Source organism: Candida tropicalis (assembly GCF_000006335.3).
Source record: "Candida tropicalis MYA-3404 genomic scaffold supercont3.7, whole genome shotgun sequence".
Classification (NCBI taxonomy): Eukaryota; Fungi; Ascomycota; class Pichiomycetes; order Serinales; family Debaryomycetaceae; genus Candida; species Candida tropicalis.
This window is the reverse complement of record NW_003020059.1, coordinates 724,777-751,976: the sequence shown is the minus strand read 5'-3', so window position 1 is coordinate 751,976 and position 27,200 is coordinate 724,777. Positions and strand designations below refer to the sequence as shown.

General features: G+C 35.2%; 12 protein-coding genes across 12 annotated transcripts; 5 read left to right on the top strand and 7 right to left on the bottom strand. All coding sequences in view use genetic code 12, as the record gives it.

Moving 5' to 3' along the window:
- Window positions 1–67: 67 nt before the first annotated feature.
- On the top strand, window positions 68–1,765 carry CTRG_05152 (uncharacterized protein; the record flags this gene model as incomplete). Its single annotated transcript, XM_002550808.1, has 1 exon — window positions 68–1,765. One exon carries the CDS (start codon window positions 68–70, stop codon window positions 1,763–1,765), a length of 1,698 nt encoding a protein of 565 aa, XP_002550854.1.
- Window positions 1,766–1,803: 38 nt separating this feature from the next.
- On the bottom strand, window positions 1,804–2,106 carry CTRG_05151 (uncharacterized protein; the record flags this gene model as incomplete). The annotated part of the gene is made up of 1 exon (XM_002550807.1): window positions 1,804–2,106. The coding sequence occupies one exon, from the start codon at window positions 2,104–2,106 to the stop codon at window positions 1,804–1,806; it is 303 nt and encodes a 100-aa protein (XP_002550853.1).
- Window positions 2,107–6,050: 3,944 nt separating this feature from the next.
- On the top strand, window positions 6,051–6,746 carry PNC1 (nicotinamidase; the record flags this gene model as incomplete). Its single annotated transcript, XM_002550806.1, has 1 exon — window positions 6,051–6,746. The coding sequence occupies one exon, from the start codon at window positions 6,051–6,053 to the stop codon at window positions 6,744–6,746; it is 696 nt and encodes a 231-aa protein (XP_002550852.1).
- On the bottom strand, window positions 6,723–7,490 carry ISY1 (Isy1p; the record flags this gene model as incomplete). The annotated part of the gene is made up of 1 exon (XM_002550805.1): window positions 6,723–7,490. One exon carries the CDS (start codon window positions 7,488–7,490, stop codon window positions 6,723–6,725), a length of 768 nt encoding a protein of 255 aa, XP_002550851.1.
- Window positions 7,491–8,070: 580 nt separating this feature from the next.
- CTRG_05148 (uncharacterized protein) lies at window positions 8,071–9,999 on the top strand (the record flags this gene model as incomplete). Its single annotated transcript, XM_002550804.1, has 1 exon — window positions 8,071–9,999. The coding sequence occupies one exon, from the start codon at window positions 8,071–8,073 to the stop codon at window positions 9,997–9,999; it is 1,929 nt and encodes a 642-aa protein (XP_002550850.1).
- An 84-nt stretch (window positions 10,000–10,083) lies between these two features.
- On the bottom strand, window positions 10,084–11,502 carry CTRG_05147 (bystin family protein; the record flags this gene model as incomplete). Its single annotated transcript, XM_002550803.1, has 1 exon — window positions 10,084–11,502. One exon carries the CDS (start codon window positions 11,500–11,502, stop codon window positions 10,084–10,086), a length of 1,419 nt encoding a protein of 472 aa, XP_002550849.1.
- Window positions 11,503–12,263: 761 nt separating this feature from the next.
- On the top strand, window positions 12,264–14,498 carry GYP7 (Gyp7p; the record flags this gene model as incomplete). Its single annotated transcript, XM_002550802.1, has 1 exon — window positions 12,264–14,498. The coding sequence occupies one exon, from the start codon at window positions 12,264–12,266 to the stop codon at window positions 14,496–14,498; it is 2,235 nt and encodes a 744-aa protein (XP_002550848.1).
- A 183-nt stretch (window positions 14,499–14,681) lies between these two features.
- PLC1 (phosphatidylinositol phospholipase C) lies at window positions 14,682–17,624 on the bottom strand (the record flags this gene model as incomplete). The annotated part of the gene is made up of 1 exon (XM_002550801.1): window positions 14,682–17,624. One exon carries the CDS (start codon window positions 17,622–17,624, stop codon window positions 14,682–14,684), a length of 2,943 nt encoding a protein of 980 aa, XP_002550847.1.
- A 695-nt stretch (window positions 17,625–18,319) lies between these two features.
- Window positions 18,320–19,915, bottom strand: SNG4 (Sng4p; the record flags this gene model as incomplete). Its single annotated transcript, XM_002550800.1, has 1 exon — window positions 18,320–19,915. One exon carries the CDS (start codon window positions 19,913–19,915, stop codon window positions 18,320–18,322), a length of 1,596 nt encoding a protein of 531 aa, XP_002550846.1.
- A 455-nt stretch (window positions 19,916–20,370) lies between these two features.
- Window positions 20,371–22,134, top strand: SNG3 (Sng3p; the record flags this gene model as incomplete). The annotated part of the gene is made up of 1 exon (XM_002550799.1): window positions 20,371–22,134. The coding sequence occupies one exon, from the start codon at window positions 20,371–20,373 to the stop codon at window positions 22,132–22,134; it is 1,764 nt and encodes a 587-aa protein (XP_002550845.1).
- A 48-nt stretch (window positions 22,135–22,182) lies between these two features.
- Window positions 22,183–25,017, bottom strand: MED16 (Med16p; the record flags this gene model as incomplete). The annotated part of the gene is made up of 1 exon (XM_002550798.1): window positions 22,183–25,017. The coding sequence occupies one exon, from the start codon at window positions 25,015–25,017 to the stop codon at window positions 22,183–22,185; it is 2,835 nt and encodes a 944-aa protein (XP_002550844.1).
- Window positions 25,018–25,528: 511 nt separating this feature from the next.
- Window positions 25,529–27,004, bottom strand: SHM1 (glycine hydroxymethyltransferase; the record flags this gene model as incomplete). The annotated part of the gene is made up of 1 exon (XM_002550797.1): window positions 25,529–27,004. One exon carries the CDS (start codon window positions 27,002–27,004, stop codon window positions 25,529–25,531), a length of 1,476 nt encoding a protein of 491 aa, XP_002550843.1.
- Window positions 27,005–27,200: the final 196 nt, after the last annotated feature.

Here is a 27,200-nt window from a genome sequence, read left to right as displayed (position 1 = left end):
TGAAAAAAAAAAAAACTAGACCCCAAGGATCAACGCCACCAACTTCTTTTGTTGAAAGCTTTGAATCATGATTGTGGATGAGTTCAGTGTCTCCTTTGAAAGTTTTGTTACACGTATTACTGATGGTACACGGACGTTGTCGTCTCCTCCAATATACAAATTGGAAATGCAGCAATTAAATGGAATGTTGCTTACCTTGAAAGACACTGAGATTGAACTTGCAACCGAACTGTCAAAATGCATCATCCGGAAATGTAACGGTAAATTATTTGAATTTGTTATACTGCTAGATTTTATTCATGATAACCTTGCATGGTTTTTGATAAATTTATACATAAACAAATTTGTGAGACTTGTATACCCTGAGATAAAGCTATTCTGGCCCATATTAAACACCCTACGTGTATACACCACTGATATCAAGGTACTTCATGCACTTATAGAGAATTCTTTAGTTGAAAAATCGACTATTTCATGGTTAACTTCTAGAATATTGCTACACATAGTAGAAGAGGTAAGTGTCAGTGATTTGGTAAAAGAGAAGATAAACACCAAAGAAAATGTCAAGAAGTTCAGAAATATTCTAAGATTGAATCATGATATCACCACAGAACTAAATCTAGTTCAACTATTCGTATCCTTGCATTTGGAAAGTGTTTTCTTAATAGACATGGTTGTGCCTTATGTTTCGTATATTCAATCAATCAATTCCAATTTTAAGAGATTCATTCCATGTTCAACATCCTCAAAGGACTCGTTGGCGTTAAACTGTACAAATTGTTTTATGCAACCTGTTGATGGATATTTATTGGTATTGTGGTTCCAGTTAGATAAGACCAAAATAGACATATTCTATATTAATCTAATGACATTGAATTCATTTAGGGCATTACCAGATGGTGTGATTAGATTAAATTTCAAATGTCACGATAAAAGAAAGTTGCGTTCAGATCCAATGCTGGTTTACAAGTACATGTCCAAGTTTTCCTTTCGAAATGATGCAACGGAGATACCAAGCTCAACTATTGAGTTTAAGTTGTCGCATCATGGGCATTACAATTGGCTTGTCGGTTATTTAAAACGTAATGTTCAACATAGAAAAATATCCCTCAATTCAACGATGCAAGTACCTCTGAGTCAAATGGAAGAAGTACATGTTGATTGTGAAAAACACTTGGTGCCTATTGTTGCTATTCAAAAGAGAAAATTCTCCCAGTATGGATATTTTGATGATGATGATGATGATGATGATGATGATAATGGTGATAACAGTGTTGTTCCGAATAGCGTCAAAAGAAGAAAAACAGCAGCTTCTCTAGGTAGAAGTAGTAATTCTTTGTTGAGTTCAAATATTCCTGATGTATCAATGCAAGAAACTACCAATGGGGGAAATGAAACTTCCATATCAAGTAAGAATGGTATTTGTGACAAGGATGAGCAATTTTCAGAACAAAATTTATCTATTGATATTAATACAACTATATCAGAAGTCACAAGAGATGATGCTGATCCAAAGAATCTGCCTAGTGACTCGACAATTAGCGAGCAGCAAACAAGTACTACTATATGCATTAATGAAAGTCTTAAATTATTTACTACAAGCTTAGTACTGAAATTGCAATTGCTAGAATTAAGCATACTGGAGAGGAAAAACGAGTTACAGCAACAACTTGACAGAGAATTTGCAAAAATTGAAAGTATGCAAAAGGAAAAGTTAAAAGAAATCAGCAAATACGTAACTGATGAATTGAATAAATTTATGTAGAAATATAAAATACCTACTAGATAGCTAGTGGTCGATATCTAATGTCCTAACAAACCTTTAATGAAACTGATTTTCTTTCCAATAATACCACCAATACCACCTGAGTAACTACCAGAATAGCCACCGCTACCACCACTAACGACACAACCGCTATTTTCAACACAAGGTTCAGGAGTTGGAGTATCACATGGAGGTTCTGGTGCTGGGGTTGGAGTATCACAAGGAGTAGTTGCAACAACACCTCCATTACCACCCCAACTACCTAATTTATGTAAAAGAAGACCACCTTCAACGGAAGTAGAAGCAACAATAATAGCAGTGAAAACAGTTGAGAATTTCATAATGTAATGTTTGTAAGATAATTTGAATGGATTTAAAAATAACTAGGAATTAGAAAGTTGAATGGAGAAATAACCTCTTATTTATAGCTCAATATTCATATACGTGTTTCACCTTATATGGGCTTGCAATTTTGCAATTCAATAAAATTTTTAATTCAAAAGGGGGGTCGTTGTTTATTGCTTATGTTATTATTCTTGAGTTTCATGAAGGCATAGAACAACTCTGATATATTCATATTCAATAGATGCAAGTTATTTTGCGTGAATGTAATTTCGCCTAAAATGATGATTATTTTGATTTTGATTTCCTTGGCAATTCATGCAACCAATAAAAAATGGAACATCCTGATGATGTGAAAGTACTGGAAATCTTTACTCAGGGATTAATATTATAAATCAATTACATGATTTACTCTTCAAACTGATCACAAGCATTTATCATCTTCATCCCTTGACGGATAGTACTGGATATATCGGTGTTCTTTCGCAGCCAGGGATCAAAAGCAAGGAGACTTGTTCTCTTTTTTTTTGCATTCAAAAGTGAAACTCAACTATGGGTTAGGAATAATATATCAAATATCTTTTGGTTAGTAAATTTTAGCAATATGATTCATTCCCATGTACAATTTGTGATAGAATATACCTTTAGTTACCCGTTCCGGGCTAGATAATTGAAAAAAAGAAAAAAACTACCATTAAATATGTATAACAGGCTATTTCATATGTAGGGGTCAACAAAAGAGAAACTAAAGGTGGACTCAAAGAACACACAGCACTTGATATCACAAAAGAAAAATGTATATTCTGCCAAAGTCATATACTAGCTGTTAATTGAAAAAAAAAAAATGAACTGTTTTAATTATTGGAACTCTCTGAATTATCGAAACTTAGTGACTAATTGCAAGGAGCAGGAGTAGGAGTAACACAAGGAGGTGGAGCAACAACAGTTTCACAAGGCTGAGGTGGAGCTTGGGTAACACATGGTTGAGTATTAGTAGAACCACCAGTAGAACCGCCCCAACCCCAGTTTCCCCAACTGGAACCACTTTTACCAGTAAAACAGTTTAATAATGGGAGAATACAAGCTTGGGAAGTACCGGCAATAGCTGCAGCAACAAAAATGGAGGTGAATTTCATATTGTAATAAAGGATTGAATATACTTAATGACGTTGAATGATAGAGAAAAAAAGGAAAATAGAAGGTAAAACTTGCAGATTTGGAACTTTTCTGGGCATATTTATATTCTTTTCTTTTTTTCCATTTTACTTGTAGGTTTTAATTGTAGTGTGTTTCTATTAAGGTTTTAATTCTTTCGCAGCAATTGTATTCCATATTTCTGTGAAACTTTAGGTATGGAAAACGATAATTGTAAACAACTCGAAAGGAGTGTAAGTTCCCATTTTGGAAATAATATTTATTCAAATTGGAGAAATGAAGATAACCTAAGCCAATTTTATTTTGTGTGTATATAGTACATTTCTCTTACAAAAGATCTGCATTGGTAGGAGGTTCAACGACAGGCATGACAACAAGTTGGAGAATAATACAAAATATTATTATTTATGAGTAGTCTTGCCCCATGTTTGTTACATTCACCAATTTGGAATTCCTTATTGAGAGAAGTTTAAATATCTTTTGCAACTTTTGTTTGATTCTTCTTTCATTGCCTACTACTCTTCAAACCTTGATCCGCTATTATATCAATGATGCCATGAGATGAGCATCCTATGAATGATTAGCAACGTACCCTTTTTCTTTAAGCGATTACCCAGATCAATTAATGTGATTTTCGATTAAGAGTGCTGATCATGAGGATTGACATCGCTACCAAAAGAGCCTTATTACATGCATATTCTATTAATAACTAACTATACAAAAAAAAAGGAAAAAACCGAGAAGCATTCCTTTTGTTGCATTTGATCTTGAAACAAATGCGGGATTAAATTCGTAAAGATAATATTTCCTTCGGTTTTATCATAATCTTCAGGCTGTAAGCCATGAATAGGCGGTTCTATTGGCAACTGTCCCAACTATTTTTGAAACACGAAAAAAAGACTATAAAACATAAAACTAAATATACGTCAAAGTAGGGGCTCATTTTTTTGCATCTATATTTAAATGGGTAGTACCGGTTTCTAGTCTTGGCAACATTTTCCAACAAAGCCAATCATTGAATAGGACCCTTTTTTTTTCAAAGGGTATATATAATGGTTCTATTTCTAATTAACCCTATCGTCTCATTATGAAACTGTTCTCTGGAGTGTTGATCACATTGGATGCCCTTCGATAATTAATTAATTAATAGAGATAGAGAAAAAAAAACATACCTTTGTAAAACTGAAAATCAACAAGTGGGAGAAAAGAAATAATAAAAATTAATTTCGACGATCAAACTTGCTCGCCTCTAATTTGTTTCCCCCTTTTGGTGATTCTATGATATTATTATTATTATTCATGGTGATATCATGGAGAGAAAAGAAAAGTGGAGTTGTTTTAGTTTTGAAATTGAATGAAAATATAACTTCTTGAAGTCAGTTTGTCGTGTGTACTTAATATAGTTGTTGATGAAAGGGTGGTTATACACTGTTCTCCCGAATTGATCGACAGAATAATCATGGTATATCATCATGCCCTCCCCTACAATGCAAAACAAGCGTTGATGATGTAAGCAGTGGGATTGATGGGAGGTTGCAGAATTAGAAAAAAATGCAAACATGTTTATATTTACAGTTACATGCAAGTCTGATGTGTGGGGTTTGTATATTCACGTGATTACTACCTGTGATGACATGTCAAAGCTGGAAGTGGTGGGATGAACCAAGTGATGGTGGGTACCCCCTCACCACTTACCACCTCTCCTAATTAAAGGAGAGGGACGAACTGGGCCCACTGGTGTAAGTGGGGCCGACCCAGCCCGTCTATGGCCCTCTTCTTGAGTTGCCATATCGCGTCCCCCTACTGGCCCAAGGGGGAATTGATAGAGGCCGAACCAGGAGGAAAGGGGACTGGTCGACTGTCCTCTACCTGGTCCTCTACAAGTGTGGTTTGTAATAAACCGCCACTACTACTCATCGGGATTTTCAACTAGCCTATCCCGATGAGTAGCTTTTAAAGATAGTGATGACCAGTCACTATCTTTTGAAGAACCTTCACTAATCAACATCGCTCCTTTTTTGTATATGTTGATCCCTTGTGTAAGGTTCAAGATAACATGTGTTCCAAGTTGCTATCTTATTTGGAAGGTTCTTCTTATGTTTGTGCATCATACTAAAGGAGCTATCAGTTGGTGACTTTCTTTAAATTGTGTTAACCAAGTGACACAAACAACAACTAGTGAGGGAACACATAACAACAAGTGATGGGAACATATAACCTTTGATTCTTGGTAAACTTGTTATGGATATAATGGATTGTAGTTCCTTATATAGAAGTTAGTATTTGCAGCCATGAATAAAACACATCAATTGATACTCACTTGTTAAAACTGATATCATATATAGTGAATAATATTAATTGTTGATAAAACAAAAAGAAAAAAAAAAGAAAGTGGTGTAAAAAAGCTATTTTTTTGTAAGCTAGTTTGTTGTCCTTTTATAGTTGAGTCTTTTTGGGGTATTTGTGTATGTATTTTTGTTGTACTTTATATGTTCTGTGCTACCAAATGTGTGGAGATCAAACAATTCGGAGTGTATCGTTTCTCTTTTGTGCAACAACCTATTTAATTCAGAAGTACGCATGACTATTGTACACGTGTTTGCATTCACGTGTGTGCTGAAACGTATTTTTATCCAATTCTAGATCTACGCACGCGACATGAAAAAAAAAATCAAGGGGGGTGAATTATTATCAAATGTGGGATGATTCTGGTGATAAATGAAGGGGGGCTGACAAAAAAGAAAAAATTGTAACTGAAAGTATTACTTGAATCAACAGAGATTACAGAATGACTAAATTAGCATTGGTAGTTGTTGACTTACAAGAAGATTTCCTTCCACCTGATGGATCATTAGCAATTAAAGATGGTCGTTCAATTGTTCCAGATATCAATAAATTATTAATTGATCCAAAATATAAATGGTCGTTGGTTATAGCTACTCAAGATTGGCATCCAGCAAATCATATTTCATTTGCGTCTCAACATAATGTGGATCCATATACTGAATTGACGTTCAAACACCCTAAAGGAGAGATTGATCCAACTACAAATGAAGTGAAAACTATGAAGCAGTTTGTTTGGCCTGATCATTGTGTTCAGAATTCAAAGGGGGCAAGTCTTGAACCTACTTTTGAGAAATCCTTTGGGTCAGTTCCTACACCTCTGGCAAATGTGAAAAAGGGGTATTTGGAAGATCGAGAATATTATTCATGTTTCCAAGATTGTTGGGGCTTACACCATACTGAGATTTTAGATTTATTGAAAAAAGATGAGATTACAGATGTTGTATTTGTTGGTTTAGCTTACGATTTCTGTGTATTGAATTCTGCTATTGATTGTGCAAAAAATGGGTTTAATACATTTGTTTTCAAACAATACACCAAAAGTGTTTATCCTGATAAGGAAAAGGATACTGATCAGCTATACGCAGACAATGGGGTAAAGATAATTGAAGATGTATCACAGTTTGTTACTAATCCCTAGTTTGGCTAGTAGTTCTTGTCTTTTTTTGTTGACTAACCATTTGGTTACCATTTCGTTTGTAGGTATATCATCAAAATTTATGATTTTATTATGTTGTGTATCATTTGTATCTTCCAGTAGTTCTTTACTTCTTTGAGACTCGAATTCTAGTAATGGATCTGAAACAGTGGATTTCTTTTCAAATCCAATGATATCTAGGGGTAGTTCCTTCTCATCGTAGTATCCATAATAAGCGAATCCGAGTCTTTCTTCTCTAGCCTTATCCTCATTATAATCAATTTGTTTAATTTTAGTTCGCTTTCTCTTTTGTTCAATTAAGGCTTTCACATCAGGTAATTCTTTAGCTCTACCAAAATATCTATATCCTTTAACACTATTATCATCACGATCAACTAAAACCCCAGTATTCATCAAATCTTTTCCATATTTAATGTAATCATTCCCTTTTAAATTATTTCGTATATGATATTCCCATGACTTCTTCTCTTTGAATAATAAATTCAATTTATCATTAATCTCACGAATCTCAAAATCTGTCAAATTTTCATCATTAATTTTAGTTAAGTTTATAGATATTTCTGATATTACAATTGAACGCCATTTTTCGGCTTGAGGTAAAGAAGTAACTTTATTGACATTTTTGGGACGATTTTGTGAATTGGAATCAAGTACTCCCAGTACCCGATCTTTTTGTAGATAATACTGATTTAGATTTGACTGTGCTTTCTCTTTGTTTCTTGACATTTAAGTTTGTTGCTAGGGTTGTCGTGGTGGTTCCGGTATGATTAATCTTTTGTTTTTTTTTTTTCCTCTCTTTTTCGGCCTTGCGTTTTGTATCGCGATGCTTGATGCAAGTAAGACAAAGGTGATAGTCACCGGTCAACAGATGGTTTGCTACAGAAGAATACAAAAGATTCTTAAGTTGACGTGTCAGTAGTAAGATGTCTGACTATTCTTTCAGTGACAATAACAACGGTCAATTAATATTTATTAACCCTTTTTGTCAAGAATTTGCACCAATTTTTGTTAAAAATCTCCTACAACTTTTAAAATGTTCTGGAAATCACCTACAATATTTTGTAAATTAACGTTTTATCTATACACACTCATCAACCATACTATATATATAATACAACCGATGTCATCGCCTTTGGCAATAAATTGGCAATAATTCAGCACCAACTGTGGCTCTATACCTTAAGCGGCAATCAATAACCTCTCAGTAACTAAAAAAGCAATTTTCCTGCAGACAGACCCCTTCTGCCGGTCGCAATTTCTTTTTTTTTTTCACTCGCCGCGTTTCAGGCCAAACTAAATTAAATTGATGCGACGGAATGACAAAGTCAATGACAATGACAATGAAAAAAAAAAAAAAAATGGTATGAAAATTATTCTACTTTATCATCTTGATTGTTTTTATTTTCATATACAATTCTACTTGATAAGAGCCATGTCTTCACATCACGATAGACGCCATCAATTTACTCATTCAAATACTCAAAGAAGAGCGTCTGTGGTATATGGATCAGTAGGTAAGGGAGGGTTATATTTACCTTCTGATTTCATACCACCATCATCCAATCAAGACCAAAATGTTTTTGACGAAGAATTGGAAAGAGATAACCAAGTTCCAGAATCGTCCTCTTTACCAAATGAATCTCAACCTTTATTATCACCAAATACTTCTGCATTTCAATATAATAAACAAAGAAGAAGACTGAGTGTTGTTGCCCATGAATTAGTTGAAGAAGAACGTGAATTATTAAAAGCTCATCATATCAGTGTCCTGGAAGATAATGGTAATAATGATGATGAAATTAGAGATGCTTTTGAAAGTGCCATAGTTAATAAAAATATCGCATCTACTACCGCAAGTTTTGAATTAAAATCTTTAGTTAAATCATCTATACCATTAGTTGCTACTTTTCTATTGCAAAATTCTTTATCCACTGTATCCGTTTTCAGTGTGGGCCATTTAGGTGCTACTGAATTAGCAGCTGTTTCTATGGGAGCCATGACTGCAAACATTACTGGATATGCTACTATTCAAGGTATTGCAACTGCATTGGATACTTTATGTCCTCAAGCATTTGGAGCCAAAAAATATACATTGGTTGGTTCTTATTTACAAAAATGTACTGCATTAATTTTCATGGTTATGTTACCAGTTTTATTTGTATGGGTTTTCTTTGGATATGATTTGATTTGTTTAATTTTGCCCGATAAAGAAACAGCTAAATTATCTGCTGTCTATTTACAATATGTTGCATTTGGGATCCCGGCTTATATACTTTTTGAATGTGGTAAGCGTTTCTTACAAGCACAAGGTATTTTCCATATCTCAACTTATGTTTTATTAATCGCAGCTCCTTCAAACTTAATCATGAATTTAGTATTTGTTAAACATATTGGATATTTAGGTGCCCCAATTGCCGTGGCTATAAATTATTGGATTATGTTTATTGGATTAGTATTATTTACTTTATTCTATGTCAAACCAGAAGATACCCCAACTGGATTACATCCAATGAAATGCTGGGGAGGTTTTAGCTTTAGTGATACGTTTCATGGATGGGGTAGATTAGTTCTGTTGGCTATTCCAGGATTAATTATGTTAGAAGCTGAATTTTTAGCATTTGAAATTTTAACATTAATGGCATCATATCTTGGAACCACAGCATTAGCTGCTCAAGCTGTTGGTACCACTATGGCATCCTTGACTTATCAAGTACCATTTGCTGTTGGTATCGCTGCATCTACTAGAATTGCCAATTATTTAGGTGCTGAATTACCAACTGCTGCTAAGATCACCACTCAAGTTAGTTTATCATTTGGATTAGTCATTTCAATGTTGAATTGTTTTGCATTAATGATTTTCCAATGGCAAATTGCTAATTTATTTTCAAATGATAAAGAAGTTATTGACACTGTGTTGGATATCATGTGGTTAATTGCCTTAATGCAAATTTCAGATTCCATGAATGCAACTTCAGCAGGTACTTTACGTGGTCAAGGCGCTACTCGTATTGGTGGTATTGTCAATATAGTATCTTATTATCTTGTTGGTATTCCATTATCTATATATTTATCATTTTACTCACCATGGAAAGGATCATTGGACGGGTTATGGATCGGTAGTACTGTGGCTTTAACAATCATTGGATGTGTTCAAAGTTATTTTGCCCTTTTTGCTGATTTTGATAAACTTTGTGACGATGCAAGAAAAAGAACTTCTGCTCCAAGTCATGTATAGATAGCTCAATAGACATACTTGTTACAGGATAGTCAAAGAAATTATTAATATAGATTTTGATATACATACACACACTTATATTATTCAAAAAGCATCTATCATTATACCATCTTCTTTAGTTGAATTTTCAGTTAATCTTGGTTTACCAGCTAATAATTCTCTTCGTATTTCTGGACCAATAGAATGATGGAACCTTTGTCTGACAGTTTCCAATAAGAAATCTCTTTGATCATCAGTAATATCATTCTTGTAACGTTGTGCAAATGCCAAAAATGCTTTATGCCAAACAACAGGTAATTGAGGAGCTTCTTTCTCATTATCTAAATCCATATGCTCTTGAGCAGCATTTCTGAATCTCATAAAATAAAACACCAATTCATCTAATGTTTGATATGGTAAAGCGTACTTCTTTTCAATTAAAACTCTGATAAATACAGTAGTAGCAGGACTGAAATCTCTTTGTAACAATTGAGTTAATGCAACTGATGAATGTAAAACAGGAACAGAAACTTTGGTTAATACAGAAGCAGCAATGGTGGCTTCACGAACAGTACAATATCCATCAACCAATGGCAACAAGAACCCTTTGAAGAAAGCCCCTGGTTTATATAGGGATTTCTTTAATGCTCTGTAAATATGATAATTCAAGGAATGATCGTCGGAATCTTCAATGGAGGATCTGAATTTCTCTAACAATACCTTTTCAATAAACTTCTGAGCTTCGTTGGCTTGTAAGTTAGAAACAAATAATTTTGTAGCTTCATAAGTGGCATGAGGAGTCCACTGTTCTGGATTAGTAACATACAACACATCTTCCCAGTTTTTCAAACTTGGTAAAATTTTAAACAATTTAGGTAATTTACCATGGGTATAAGTGGCTAATATTTGTCCAATTTTCTCATATGCTAAGATAACTTTTGGTGGAAGTAAAACAGCATCTTCAACTGGTTTACCACTTTCTTGTTGTTGTTGTTGAAGTTCTTTTTCTTGAATTTTGGCTAAGATTTTATCTGCCAAATTTATACTCTGTCCCTGAGACATGGATTCACCGTTTGATTGGAAATACTTATTAAATAATTCGGCATCTTTTTCATCAACTTCAATCTCTTCTTCATCGTATACAACTTCTTCCTCTTCTTCTTCTACTTCGAAATCAGAATATTCTCTTTCCTCTTCTTCCTCATCATCACTGACAACTTCTTGGTTTTTAAATGATTGAGCAAAAGTAGGCTTTGTAATACCTTCCTCTTCTTCTTTAAGTTCATCTTGTTGTTCTTTAGCTAATTGTAAGATTTTTCTAGAACTGGAAGCATCTAAAAATCCTTCACCTTCTTCGTCATCATCATTATTGTTGGTTCTACGACTATTTTTCTTTTTTGATGATTGGGATTTAGTTGATGATCTTGGTGTTGTTCTTAAATTTCCCCCTTGTGATGAAATATCTTTCAACAATGGATTATGACGTTGTTTACCCTTGGTATCACTAACTGAAATCTTTCCCATTTTTTGTTTTGTTTTATATGAATGTGTTGGTGGTGATGGTTAAAGAGATGGGACCTGAATAATTTTTTTTTTTTTTTTTTTTGCGTATAGTTTTTTTTTTAGATGAGCGTAATCATCGCGAGGCGAGGACGAGTCGATCAATGGGCAATAATAATGGGAAGATAATTCTTAAAATAATATCTCATACTCCAGATTTGATAGAAACATACCAGCCTGCTATATAGCCAAGAGCATATCACCCGTGATAAGTATCAACAAATACAACATTAAACCAGAGGCTCATCGCTTCCTCTCCATGGTTTAAGTACAGATAATGATGTAGAATATTACGAGAAGCAAATAAATGTGTATATTCCTGCTTGATATATTGTCACTAGGTTTGGATGAATGTTTCCTGGTAATATAAAATGACTGTATAAGAATTATAGAATTTTCAACCGTGTCACGTGACCGCATCATATTCAATTTGTAAATCCTGTTGTTGCATAAAGCAAACATAGATATTTCTATCCACTAACCCAGACAGAATGAATACACTAATCTGCTCACTGTAATACAGACCTAGCTAGCAGGGGACTTATGTAATATCTGGTTGTAGTCGGTTGCTGCACGACATTGCATGTTCGTATTTTTGCACAAAATCCACCCACACTATAATTTCACTCACTCACTTAAAAAAAACATGATCTACGCCTCTTTTCTTTGCTTTGCCATCAATATCTTTCTTTTTCCAACACCACCTACCTATCATTATTAGTTCAATGCCTCAAAAGACAATACTTCCAGGACAGGTGGAGCTTCTCTTTGTCAAATCGAAAGTATACCTTCATCCTTCACCTTCAAAGAAAGATAATATCCCTGGATTTTTAGCCTTATCACGACCCCTGAAAGCAACCAATTTGGAGATCATTTTATCTTTCACACCCGAATCACAATTATCAATTGAGGAACTAAAAATATATCAACAAGTAGATGTTGAAGATATCCAGTTAAATTTAGATTCCTTGAATTACAAACATGGTAAAGCACTGAGTTCCAGAATTGTATCGAAGCCAAGCCAGTCGTTACTTCTGGGATATTCCTTCAATACACCGCTTCTTTATGTTTATTCTATTCAGTTCAGAAAACCTTCACACGGATTTTGGCATGGATCGATAATTATCAATACACAAGATGGTGAAAAACTCCCAATATTATTTTTCCACGATAATGAAAGTGCCCTGACTTTGAAAAATCAGAAATTACAAAATCAAAGATTTGACCCATTTGGGAACGATGGAGATTTATATTGGGGAGGTACAGATTTCTTAAATGCATTGGAAGCTTTGATCAATGTACAAAGATCTACAATTGAACCTTCAGTGTATTTGATCAATCCTGAATCCAATGATTTGCGCAATTTTGCCCCCTTCAAACTGAAAGCAGAACCACCGAAACCAGAAACAGAACCATTTAAGTTACCTGATGTGGGAAAGTTTTTTGCTAACGCCAAATGGAAAGTCTTGGAGACCGTGGCTACATTTTCAGCTAAGACAAAGAATCAAGTGTTGGACTTGATTGACGACAATGCACCGGCACCCGTTAAGGAAATAATCAAGAAGCCCGAGGTTGCTAAAATTGGTGATGATTTTGATTCAGCTAGAATTTATTTAGCTAAATGGGCCCAACAAGTTAAAGAAGAAGCCGAGAAAAGCCAAAGCAAGTATATGTTGGATGATCAACTTTATGCTAGAATCAACAAAGAACTAGGATCCAATGAGATGTTAACTCCAGAAGAGATTAGCAAAACTTCAAGAAGAGGAATTATCTCACCACAGGAATGGAAAAGCTTTTTTGATATTAGTGGTAGATTGATGATCACTTCTGACGAGGTTAAGAATAGAATTTTCCATGGTGGATTACATGAAGATGTTCGTGCTGAAGCGTGGTTGTTTTTATTGAATGTGTATCCTTGGGATTCTAGTGAAGAAGAAAGAGAAGCTTTAAGAGATTCATACTCCACTAGATATGACGAGTTAACTATGAAATGGGCCGCAGTTGATGAAAGAGAAGACATGGATTTCTTTAAAGACCAAAAATTTAGAATTGAGAAAGATATTCATCGTACTGATAGAAATTTGGACATCTTCAAAAACCAAGTAAAGAAACCACCAGCTGCTGCTCAGAGTGATCAAGCAGGAACTGAGCGTGAATCTTCTCCAGAGACTCCTGACGAAGATAGTCCAGAAGACGACGGTTTCCTTTTTACTAACATTCATTTACAAAGAATGAGAAATATTTTGCTTACATACAATGAATATAATGTGAATTTGGGATATGTCCAAGGAATGAGTGATTTGTTGTCACCATTATATGTTGTTGTTAGAGATGAACCATTGGTTTTTTTTGCGTTTGCTAACTTCATGGAAAGAATGGAAAGAAATTTTGTCAGAGACCAATCTGGTATGAAGAAGCAAATGAGTACGTTAAACAAGTTATTGCAATTTATGTTGCCAAATTTGTACAAGCACTTGGAAAAATGTCAATCCAATGATTTGTTTTTCTTTTTTAGAATGTTATTGGTGTGGTTCAAGAGAGAGTTTGAATGGGCAGATGTATTATTGTTATGGGAAGTTTTATGGACTGATTATTATTCATCACAGTTTGTTTTATTCATCTGTTTGAGTGTATTGTCTGATAACGAGAGAATCATTATCCAGAATTTAAGACAATTTGATGAAGTGCTTAAATATTTCAATGACTTGTCTGGTAAATTACATTTGAATCCACTTTTAATCAGATCGGAAGTTTTATTCCTCAAATTTAAAAGAACAATTACCATTTTAGATAGGGATGACAGTTTACAAGCTTTATCAAGCGAACCATACTCCACTTCTTCCACAAATACCACTGCCAGTAACTCTCACGAGGAGTTGGGTGATTTACGAGAACTTTTGCGAAAAGATATCATAATCCAAAAAGAGGTTGAAAGACCGGAAGGTGTTGGTGGAGGCTAAAACATAACTGTATTGCATTTATATTTGATTCGTTATTGTGCTGTAGTTTGTCTTTATTTTTTTTAGGTTTCATTTATCTACTATTTTATATGTTCCGTTGATGTTTATATATATATATATATATATATATTTAACAATGATTTTCAATTTCATGACGAGATTATATCAGTCCACGATATTCAACTATTGAAAATCTTCATAATCTATATACATAAAAAGTGAAGAATAAAGCAATTGTTCACCTAATAAATCATAAATTGGAAGGCAACGATAACCTTTTTTAAGATGATCAATTTTAACTACTGAAATACCAATTGGAGTCAGTTCACCAAGATCAGGATTTAATGCTGATGTAGTCGCATAAACTACTAATTTCATAAATACTAAATCATTTTGAAGTGTCATAACACCATTGAATTTTGCATTAAAAATTGGATTGAAACCATTTTGGGCAACTATTTTTGTAGTTTTAGGAATACTTGAACTTTTCCAATTAATATCATCAGCACCAATTATTTCAAACGTTATAAAAATATTTGGCGGTGTTGTATCTTCTTTTGTCTTAGGTTTAGGTAATTGATGTGCACTTATGATTTCAAAATTGAACTTTGATTTTGTTAATTTTGATTGAATGAATGTTGGAAGTTTTGATGATAATATTGGTCTTCTAAGGGAACTAGATTTCAAAATATAACCTTTATTAGAATTCGATGAAAACATAGCCAAATTTAGCAATTGTCCTTGATCCATAGTCTGCCAATTTGTGGCAACCAATTGACATCCTACTCCCCAATATGGAAGTGGCAGATAATTCGTTGAATTTATTCTTGTGCCACCAGGATAAACACGCATCAAAAACTTTCTATTGTGCTTTAATAACTGATTCTTGGTAGATTCGTCCTTGAGAATTCTATTGATAGTCTTTTCACCTAATGAAAAACAATGGTTGTACGTTTTGGATTCCGGCAAAGAAAAGTTTCTAAATTTCAAACCCTGGGCATAAACACCTAAATCACTTAATTCGTTGATTACTTTGGGTGTTTTGTTCTTTCTTCGGAGTATTATCGACGTGGATTTAGAAGAACTGTTTGTTCCGTTGTCTTCACTTTGGGAAGTGGAAGTAGATGTTGATGTACTTGTAGTGGAAGTGAAACTTCCATTATCCATTTCAATTAAATTCTCAAATGCAGTTGTTTTCTTTACTTTCACAATGAACTTGTGTTGTAAATCATTAGGTGATGGCAAGACTGGCATGTCATCAATTGGAGCAAGAATCAAATCCTCTTTTAGAATGTCCTTCAAGATTGCAACTACTTTCAATTGACTTGGTCCCGAACAGTGAATTTCCAAACTTAAAATGACTGGGAAGGGAGAAGTTATAAATGCAAATTTCTTTATTGTTCTAATAACGTTAGTCAATCCAATTGACTTGGTAAAAGTTCTCCCATGATTGACCACCGGTTCAGACTCATTGGGATCATCACCATTCCAAATATCTATCTCGACACATTTACATCCACGTTGCAATGCACGAATATACCCGTCAACTGACGATTCTCCAACAACTTGCCGACCAGTTAAATACGTGTTATGTGATGATGAAATGTAATATTCGTTCAACGGATGTTCATAGTAATGCTTTGATTCAAAATTACGGTATGGTTTAGAATAACTTGACATAAGAAAATCGTTTAAACTTTCAGCGGTCCAGACACCGTCTTCATTGCAAAACTTGTCATAAATCTGTTGTATAGATTCGCTATCAAAGTCATCTTTCTGTGTGTGTTTGATAAACTTCTTTACATCATCATAACTCATGTATTTCTTCCCATGACTTTTATCTTCAACAATGCTTTGGACATCCTTTCTCTCCTTTAATATGAACACAAACCGCTTGAATTGATCAAAATTCAACCCATGTTCAAAAGTACCATCACCACCGCTCTGGGATGCTTGGTCAAAAATCTGTCTCAAATGATTGGTGTTGACATTGATATTTAATCTTTTGACATACTTAAGAATATCATTAAATGAAAGAAATTCTCTTATTTGTTTACTATGCTGCTGACTTTGAAGCTCTTCATTTAGTATCACTTTCATATAATTTTCATTAAGATTATTCAAATCAATTAAAAATTCCTTTGCCAACTCAAACCTTAAATTTCTTAAATTCTGCACAGCCGTATTTAGTTTCTTGAAGTCATGTTCAGAATCCGCAATTAAATGTAGTGATTTCAAAGTCCCTTTCTTGTGATTAAAATAAATAATAGTTATCCATTTATTTTCAAACTCTTGTGAGATACGCAATTCTTCTCGGTAAGAACTGCCATGCTTTTGTTTGTAAACAGACTTAATGTCATCAATATTGAACTCATGTAGTGAGCGTCCAGCAGATATAGACAATCTATGAGTACCACCACTAGCATTACTACCACTACCGTTTGTACCAGCTGAATTTGATGAAAGGGAAGCCGTCATGGGTGTATTTGGGCTGGATGCACTTCCAATATTAGATCCAGTTGCAACCCTCCAGGTGAATTTAAAGCTGGTAGGGTCGATGTAAAAAAGAATTCTTTTCTTTGATTTGTGAGAAACTTTAAGTAAAGGTAAACCTTCATTGCTAAAGGTAGGCGAAATCTTGATATGACCTATAGATTTGGATATATCTGGATGTAGGTCAACCTGTTCCCCAAAGTACTCCACATCAGAATCAGTATGCTGTAATGCCTTACTTCTTTGAATACTTTTACCTCGTTTTAAACCCTTTGACGAAGATGACGACGACGATGATGTTGGTGTTGATGTTGTGGTTCCATTTGTCGAGGGAGTAGATGCCGCAGGCTGATCACCGATGCTATCAGAAGATCCGTTTATTCGTAGTAATTTCTTTAGAATATTGCGTCCATGACTTGATTTGGTAGGTGGCTCAGTATCAATAGCTCGAAGATTACTATAAATATTTGGTAGATCTGACTGTATAGGAGATGATGATGATTTTCGTAGAATTGAACCAGGATGTGGGGGCAGATCACAAGATGAATAATGTAGTTCAGATGGACTGAGCTCTCCCGCACTATCGATTGAATTACGTCGTTCTTCAATTGGATGAGCCAAACTTTGTGACATATTATTTCAGCACCTTGGGATTATTAGCCAAAACTAATAAAGGAAACAAAAGTTCAATGAGTTGTTGGTAGGGTTTTATAATGAGAATTGAATCCGTTGACAAGTAGAAAAAGGGGAGAAACATTCTTGTATTACGAACTTGATTCTCGTGCACTTCGAAAAAAAAAAAAATTAATTCCCAAGAAACACAACAATTTGGACTTGGTCTTTGTGCCATGACATTGCCTCAGGGATCACAATTAACTCTACGAGTACTGTGCTCCGCCACGTAAAGAACAAACGCATATTTAACAATTACCATACTCTTGGATTATTTCATCTATCATGTTGTATGTAACATTGTTAAAAGTGCAGAGTTTACTCAAGAGTCACGTGAGTTACTTTAATTTGATTATTTCCAAATATAGATCAAAAGACAAAGTTGTAATAAGGTTTAAACATTACAGAGCCCATAACGAAGCATAAAGATATACAATCCGGTGTTATGCTAAAAACTATAATCTTTGGGCTCGTTGATAAAAACTCTAAATAACTGAACGATGTAACACTTTTATGAGGGACATAAATGTTACTTGAGATTCTGAGTTACAATCAAATTATGAATTCATGAGATTTGGTAAAAGTTTTAAAAATATTAAACCTAAAGTAGACATCATTGATGAAACTGCATAAAGAATATATATATACGTATAAATCTATGACTTTTGCATTTCTAACGCCTCTTTCTCTTTACGTCTTTGTTCCTTGGCAATCCGTTTAGCTCTTCTACTTGCCCACGCTGTTACAAACACCAAGATAATATTACCAACGACGATCCAAATAATCAACACACCAATGTTTCTTCCAAGGTGACCTTTCCACGTATTGAAAAACACCACTTTTAACGCTTCGTACGCATTGTACATCGGCATCGCGTATCCGTATCTATAGAACCCCGGCAGCAATACAAACGGCGCAAATGTGGGAGAAACATTACTGACAATGTTGAACACCATCCAAGGAGCAATTAGTTCTTTCTTGTCGTACGCTAGGAAAATCAGAATCACCACTTCATTTACTACCCCAACAGCACTGATGTACAAGTACACAAACATCCATAGCACCAAGAACCCCAGTTTCCCAAACGTCACACTGGTGGAGATCCTGAACGCTATTGCCATGAGTGAGTAAACCAATGCCAAAACCAACGCATGCATTTGCGATATAAGGAACTTGTAAAACAAATAGCTCTTGTAAACAATGTTTTTCTTCATATATGCATATATTTCCACGGAGAAATTGAAACTGTAGAAGGACACCAACAAGGCATAGATGAGTTGGACTTCACTTGGTGCAAGAACCGCTGAATCTGGAGCAGGTCGTTGATCGTCATATGCAAATGTGGGAAATGTGGTGAATATCAGAATGGTCTCATTTGACGATAGTAATCTCTCTCGCTGAGTGTCACTGAGTCGAGCAAGAATAGGTTGATAGATTTCACTAGATACGTAATTGCGTACCCAAGATTCACTAATGGCATTCAAGTTTCGGAATATGTATTGTGAAAGTGCAGAGAAGTGCCGTCCTGTCTCATAAACCAAAACAATGGTCAGATTAATGGCGCCTGATGTCACAAACGTCGAGTTGGCAGTATAGAAACTGTTGTAGATGTTTTCGGTACTTCCCGGGGCAATGTAAATGCCACCCCAATATTTCTGATGGTGGATTTGTCTCTTGACCTCTTCAAATGGGGTATTATTGTGACGGGCAGCGAGTTCCTCAAAGTCAGTGAGGTTGGCTATACGGAAATCACCCAAATTGGATATGGTTGCATTATTGGTAAACATGTTGATCACGGCATTCCCTAAATACGGTTCAATGGTATCACCGTTGTATTGGAACTCAGCATCCTGGTTAACCACTAGATATTTTACATTCCGATACCGTGTTTCTCTTCTGTATATGGACCCCCAGTAAAGGGACAACACTCCCAAGTAAATACAAAACACTTGTAGATAAGCAATGGAAAATGCTGGCACGGCGGGCCAATATTCTTGATACTTTTCTTTCCAAGTAAGTGGTTTCTTGGTCAGCGATGGTTCTGTGGGGACTTTTTCAATTAGTGCATTGGGTCCACTTTGAACCAGCTGGGCTCGTTTCCTTTCTTCGGTTTCATACTCGGTGGTTTGGATTCTTTGCATTGCATCAGCCGCGATACCCCCAAACCCTGCTAAAGGCGCAACTGAATTTGAATCTGAACTCAGCTCCGAGTCAAGTGGGTCTATTGATTTGTCCTGGTTAGATTCCGACATGGTTATGTGATGATAGAAAAGCAGAATTGTTATAATTAATAACAAGTGAAGAATGTGAATTTTTATTTGGAGTTGGGATGGGGGGATGGAAAAAACCGATGATGTTCACCCGAATTGGTTATTTTTAGGTTGAGCAGTTACGGCGGTTAGCAATCATAACCAACATAATCCCTCCGCTGTGAGTACAACCACAAAGCAAGCATCCCCTTTGTTCTTTATTGTACATAAAACAATGGAAGAAGACTAGTCGGAGGACCGATAATATAACAACTGGTCAGCATTAGTTCTAGAACCGACAAGAATCGCTCAACAATACAAATTGTCTAAGCCAAGCCGCTCGAAACTGGGCATACGTTCATTGGAGAGACTGTTACTAATCATTCTTTAAAAAATAATTCAATCATCTCAATACCAAGTATTTCATATCACTTTTTTCTTTTGTTGATTATACCGTTATGAGCAACAATATGCCACCACAAGAACCACACGAAGACCATCACGACAATGTGTCAGATTTGTCTTCAGAAGAACACCCAGTCCCATTCAACCCCACAGAACAAAATGCAAGCAACAGCAAACGTCCATCAGTCGGAAGACGACTTTCCAGTGCCGCCAGTACTTTCTTTAGTGGTAGATTAGAAGATGTAGACGACGATGACGACAATGATGTTGATACACTAGAAGGACAAGATTTCAATGATACATTATATGCCACGAAACAACTAAGCCATGCGCTTACTCACAAGAACCAAGATGAAGAAGAAGAAGTTTCGAAGGCATCTGAAACACCGGGGAAGGAAACTTTAGGCGATTCAACTGAAAGCAGTGACAATCTTCCACCCTCACCACCTCCAGCACCACCAATACTGAGACGAAAATCTTCAATTGCTAGTTCCTTCGAAAAGGTTGAAAAATTCAAATTCTGGGATAAGGAGTTCCGAAGTGAACGATTGAAAATCGCTACACAGATTCTTATCAATTACATCTTTCTTGTTGTTGGATTTGCTGGTATTTTGTGTATCTACACCGGGTCGTACTACCAAAGAAGCACCAGGTACAAGAACTTGAAAATGGCCGTGATTATAGCGGACCAGCCCGTAGGCGAGTTACCCAACATTGTGGGTCAAACAATCGAATACTATTTCATCAATGTTCCCACAGTTCAAACCGTGGGTGATTTCCATATTTGGAACTATACCAAAATTGCCGAAGTAGCAGCTAGTCATAAGAACACCATCACGGAAGAAGTGTACCGCCAGATTCACCATCAGAAATTCTGGGCAGCTTTCTATGTCCACGAGAATGCAACTCTTGATTGGTACCAGGCCATGTTGGCACAGTCGCAGACATTCTCTCCTGTTCAGTCACTCATGGAAGTTGTTTACGAAACAGGGAGAGACTATAACGCGGTGGTGAACTACATCACTACGATTGTCAATCAATTATTGATTGGATACAATAAGTTCATTCCTCAAAGTGGGTTGGTTGGTCACATGCTAGAAACTCTCAACTCCACGCAGGCCATAGGAGTGCTCAACAACTCACCCCAGTTGATCTCCACGATACCCACATTTAGAGTCCATGATTTGCATCCAGTGCCGAATGCACTCTTTGCGGCCACAATGCAATTGGGTGGTGTTTACATCATCGTCATGACATTCTTCCTGCAAATATTCACCCTTCGTATCAACATGTTCTTAGCTTCCAAACTATCTGGTGCACAATTTATCATAGCCAAACTCGTTACTACGCAAATCGCCTATTTCATCATTTCATTAGCATTTGTCGTACTCAACACGGCGTTCCAAATACCGTTTAATGTCACATTTGGACATTCTGGATTCCTAGTCATCTGGATGTTTGCCTTTTTATTGATGTCTTCCATAGGAAGTATAATTGAAGTTCTCGTGATGATTGCCTTTGCGGTGAAACAAGCACTTCTTGGATTTGTCCTTGTTTATATTGTTGTGTTGAATTTAGCACCAGTTCTTTCCCCAATTGTATTGTGTCCTAAATTCTATCGTTATGGATATGCTATGCCATTAAAGAATTTTTATGATTTACTACAAGTTGCATACTTTGATGCGTGGAAAGGTCATATGGGGAGAAATATAGGTATCCTAATTGCGTGGATCATTGTCACAAATACAGGATTGCCGTTTGCTATGAAATTGCTAGCTCGTCAAAAGGCCAAGATGGAGAATAAGGAAAACAAGTAGAATTCAAACTAAACTATAAATACACGTATATTATTTAATGAATCTTAATTACAAATTTGTTATCCATGGATTTCCACAATTACAATTTCTTTGGAACAACATTGTCCATAACCCAACATGTAAAGGAGCATCGAAAATACTAATATCAGTTACTGAAGAAATAGCTCTACATCTAGTACATTGTCTCAATCCTTTCAAATCTTCACCTTCATCATAAATAAAAGTCTTTCTCAATGCATCAATATGCTCTGAATCAAGTGACCATCTTGGAATTATTTTTCCTGGTGTTTCATTGATTATTTGTCTTGGATCAACTCTTAATCTATTCCTCATTACTCCAATATCTAACCATTCAGTAGGATACAGAATCAATTCCGCAACTTTGATTTCTCTAGAACTGGTTAATGTGAATCTATCAAGTAAAATCTGAGCAACTTCAATAAATTCATCAGGTAGTTCACCTTGACATACTAATTTTTGTTCACATCGCAAGGCATGTTCTTTGTTTTTAAATTTGGCTGAAAGCTCTTTTGTACATAAAGCATCACATTCACGAAGAAAATTTTCAAATAAATTGACAGTTATTGGAGCTGTATTATATATGGAAAAATATCTATTGAGTGATTCCTTCATTGGTGTAAATAATTTATTTGAATCAGTCAAATCCTTATGTAATTTCTTCAAAATTTCATGAGTTCTTCCCATGGAAGTAATTGCATACACAAGGAATAATCGAGGTACTTTCCCCATAATTATTGGAATGGCAAGGGAATTCTTCAATGTTAATTTACTGTTACTCAAATTGCTATTCTTCATATAGGTTAGCTGTAATAGTTCCTGGTTTAGATATGCAAGTAAGTCAATCAACCATTTAAAACTACCCAATAAGGATATAATACATTCACCACGATTGATTGAATCCTGTAAAGAATCTTCGCTTGGTTTCTTTTTAGATATTTGTCGGTAGATATTGGATAAAGAAAACATAATTCCAAGACTTGTGCTACGTAAGTGAAGAATAATCATGTTTATATCTGATGCTTGGTGGTTCTGTTGAACTTCACCAAGAATAAAATGTAATGAAAGCAATTTATGTAATGATGCATTGTTGCTGGATAACAACTTTTCAATTCCGTCTTTACTATACCCATCAATTTGGAAATTGATAGCTTTGTGACATTCAGTTATAACAATACCGATGAATTTCCTAATTTCCAATTCTAGATCTTTGTTATCATTATCACCAATTAATTTTCTCAACCTTTCCGCTTCCAGTTGTATCAAAATAATCAAATCATCAGATCCAGTACTTGAATATAATGCAAGAGCGTGACAATATGCAAAACCCACTGCTGTCGTATACAATTCACCTTGCTCGTTACCCAAATTCCTGGTTCGTTCAAATGGCTTGAGTTTCAAGTTTGGGGAATCAGCAAAAACTTCTGTGTATACCACTGCTGCCAGATTAGGCGATACTGCCATAATCAATGGCTTTGTATGATCAAGCTTAGGCACTTCAAATCCGATATCGAAAATTGATGAAATTTGACTTGGTTTTGTATCCTCTGTGATTTTATTTTGAATTTTCAAAGTACGCGTATCTATAACTTCGATTGTACCATCCTTGTAAAGAATTGAAAATGTATAATCCAAAAATCCAGCTGTAACAGATTCAATTTCACCACTTCGAATCAATCTATCCCTCAATGTGATTGTTCTAGACTCTCGACCTTGCCATTGAACATTTTTTTGAAGACCTAAACCGGTGAATACATCTGACACGACGGCATGATCTAATGAGTATCTATAAATAACAGATGAATCATATGTTATCAATATACTCAACTTTGAGTTTGAATCTGGATTGGCTGATATGATATCTATTGACGATAATTCTGTGACATTGAACAGTTGCCCATATTGCTCTTCTCCTTCATGGTAAAATTCCTGTGGTTTCATTTGATGGATTTTCTTAACTGTCAATTTAGGAGGTTTCTGGGATTCCTTTGGAGTGTGATAATGAGCATCAACTTTTTGCCTTTTTGCAGATTCTGTCAAGAATCCCCAATTGATTTCAACTGAATATGTGCTGATATTATTAGTCACTGAATCCCAAGTGGTTATAATAACCTGCTTGTCATTAGTAAATCCAATACCTGCTTTATCAACAATTTGGAATTCTTCAGTTAAATTATGAGAAATCTTGTGATATTCCACTTTATGTTCCCCTTGATAATACAACATCAATTGTCCATTTTTACGCAATACCAATATTGCTTGTTTAGTTGCTATGGGGTGGCATACTCCATGTGGTTGATATTGATTTACTCCATATGCGTACATGAATGAATTGCCATCACTATTTGGATAATCTAAATTAACCCTAGTGGCTGGTTTGTTCCAAATTTGAGGTTTTTCAATATTTAACCATTTATAAGCTATAACTGAAGCTCCGGGGTTTACTGGTGAATTAATATCATTGTTAATGATATCTCTATAAATCATTTCCATATGATTAAAAGAAGTCAACTCAAAACTTGGTGACATTACATCTTTACTTTCTAATAATCTAACCCCAGCTAATAAAATATAGAAATTCCCATAAATATCACAGATGGCTAAATCGGTACTTAAAGTACTCCATGAAACCAAGGATAATTGTGGTAAGAAATTATTACTATTATCTATTTTAATATTAATTGGTAATGGTTTAGCTAATTGCCAGGTGACACCATTAACATTTTCAATATAAGTTAATAATAAATTCGTGTTTGATGTTGAAGTAGGTGGGATATATGCAATAGATCCATTCCTTGACCATGAAATAAGATCAGATGTTCTGGTGATATCTAATAAATGTTTATTAACAACTTCTTTCTCCATGGTGATAATGGTAGTCAAAAAGGAGAGGGGCAACTTGTTGTGATAATGATGTCGTTGTTTATTAGCTGAAAAAAAAAAGTTTCAACAAAACCAAAGCGGAAGAAAAAAAAAAAAAATTAGTATAAGCGCACTCTTTCAAACGAGATATATTACTATATAGACGGTTTCTGTAAGATTAGAGATACTTATTTTATTATTGGATCCTATACAAACTAGACAATTAAGAGAAGGGAAATGGAGTCCTATTTATAGGCAATCCATTCCAGCATTACATGAGGATAATACGATTGCATGTATATGACAACACACACACTTGAAGAGGAGACTACACATTTAAAGAGGGGACTCCCTTGTGTAGATGGATGACTAACACCTGTGGATCCAGTGGACCCTAGGTAGCTAGATATTACCTCACAGTTTCCTTATAAAACGAATAGTTTTGTTTTCTTTTATTCTACTTTGAAAGGTTCATAATCTACTATACATTTAAACTACGACTAAATCTTGATTATTACAATTCACCTGGGACAGGGTATTTGCTGACCCAAGAGACAACTTCTTGATCCAATTCTTTAACTTTATCACTTTCATCAGCCAATTTCTTGAAAGAAGCTAACAATTCCTTTGGAACTTTACCTTGTTCTTGAGCTTTCAATTCAATGGCAATGTTGACAGCTTTGTCAATGAATTCAGCAACTTTGTCAAATTCTTCTGGTCCAAAACCTCTAGTGGTCATGGCTGGAGTACCAACTCTCAAACCAGATGGGAATAAAGCAGAAACATCACCTGGAACGGTGTTCTTGTTGGCAGCAATGTTGGCTCTTTCCAAAACAGCTTCAACTCTAGCACCATCAATGTTTCTAGATCTCAAGTCAACCAAAATTAAATGGGTATCAGTACCATCAGAGACCAATTTGAATCCTTTGGAAACTAAAGCATCAGCAAAATGTTTAGCGTTGGAGATAACATCTTGTTGGTATTGTTTGTATTCTGGAGCACTACATTGTTTCAAAGCAACAGCTAATGCAGAAATAGTGTGGTTGTGTGGACCACCTTGGTGACCTGGGAAAACAGAAAAGTTGATTTTTCTTTCCAATTCATATGGAATTTCTTTACCCTTTTTGGTAACCTTTCTGATACCTTTTCTGAAGAAAATCATGGCACCTCTTGGACCTCTTAAGGATTTATGGGTGGTGGTAGTGACAATGTCAGAGTATGGGAATGGAGAATCAGTGACGCCAGCAGAAACCAAACCGGAAATATGGGCCATATCAGACATCAAGTAAGCACCAACTTTATCGGCAATTTGTTTCATTCTCTTGTAGTCAATAACTCTTGAGTAAGCAGAGGCACCAGCAACAATAACTTTTGGTCTGAATAATTGGGCATTCTTTTCCAAAGTATCATAATCAATAATACCAGTTTCTTCATTTAATCTATAAGGCATAGTTTGAAAATATTTGGAAATGTAAGAAATTTTAGTGGTGTTGGTTTGGTAACCGTGAGATAAATGACCACCGTGTGGTAAATCCAACCCCATGATTCTGTCACCAACTTCCAAAATAGCACTATAGGCATACAAGTTTGCTGGAGCACCGGATAATGGTTGAACATTGACACCCCATTCGTTTGGATCCAAATTGAATGCTTCCAAAGCTCTCTTTTGACACAATGCTTCAGCCTTGTCAATAATTTCATTACCACCGTAATAACGTTCACCAGGGTAACCTTCAGAATATTTGTTTTGCATTTCAGAACCCAATAAATCCATAACGGCTTTGGATGTAAAATTTTCAGAAGGAATCAAAGTAATTGAGTTCTTTTGTCTAGTTCTTTCTTGATTTAAAATGTCAGCCATTTCAGGGTCAACTTCTTCGACTGATTTAGAAATCAATGCTTGAGCTGTTGGTGAAACAGCATAAGTTCTAACAAAAACAGGTAATCTCTTAGATTGAGATCTAACTGAACGTAAAGTCGAGGAAAGCATTTCAGGGTTTGTTGCTGGTTGGATTTACCTTGTCTTTCTTGATAGGAATAGAAGAAGAACAAAAAAAAATTTTTTTTTCAAGTTCTTATTAGAGAAACACAACTCACAAAAAAAAAAAAAAAGATTTATGAATCATCCTTGGTTGCATCTCGCACTATTGTTCATACACGTGATACAGGATTTGTATTCCCGTCCC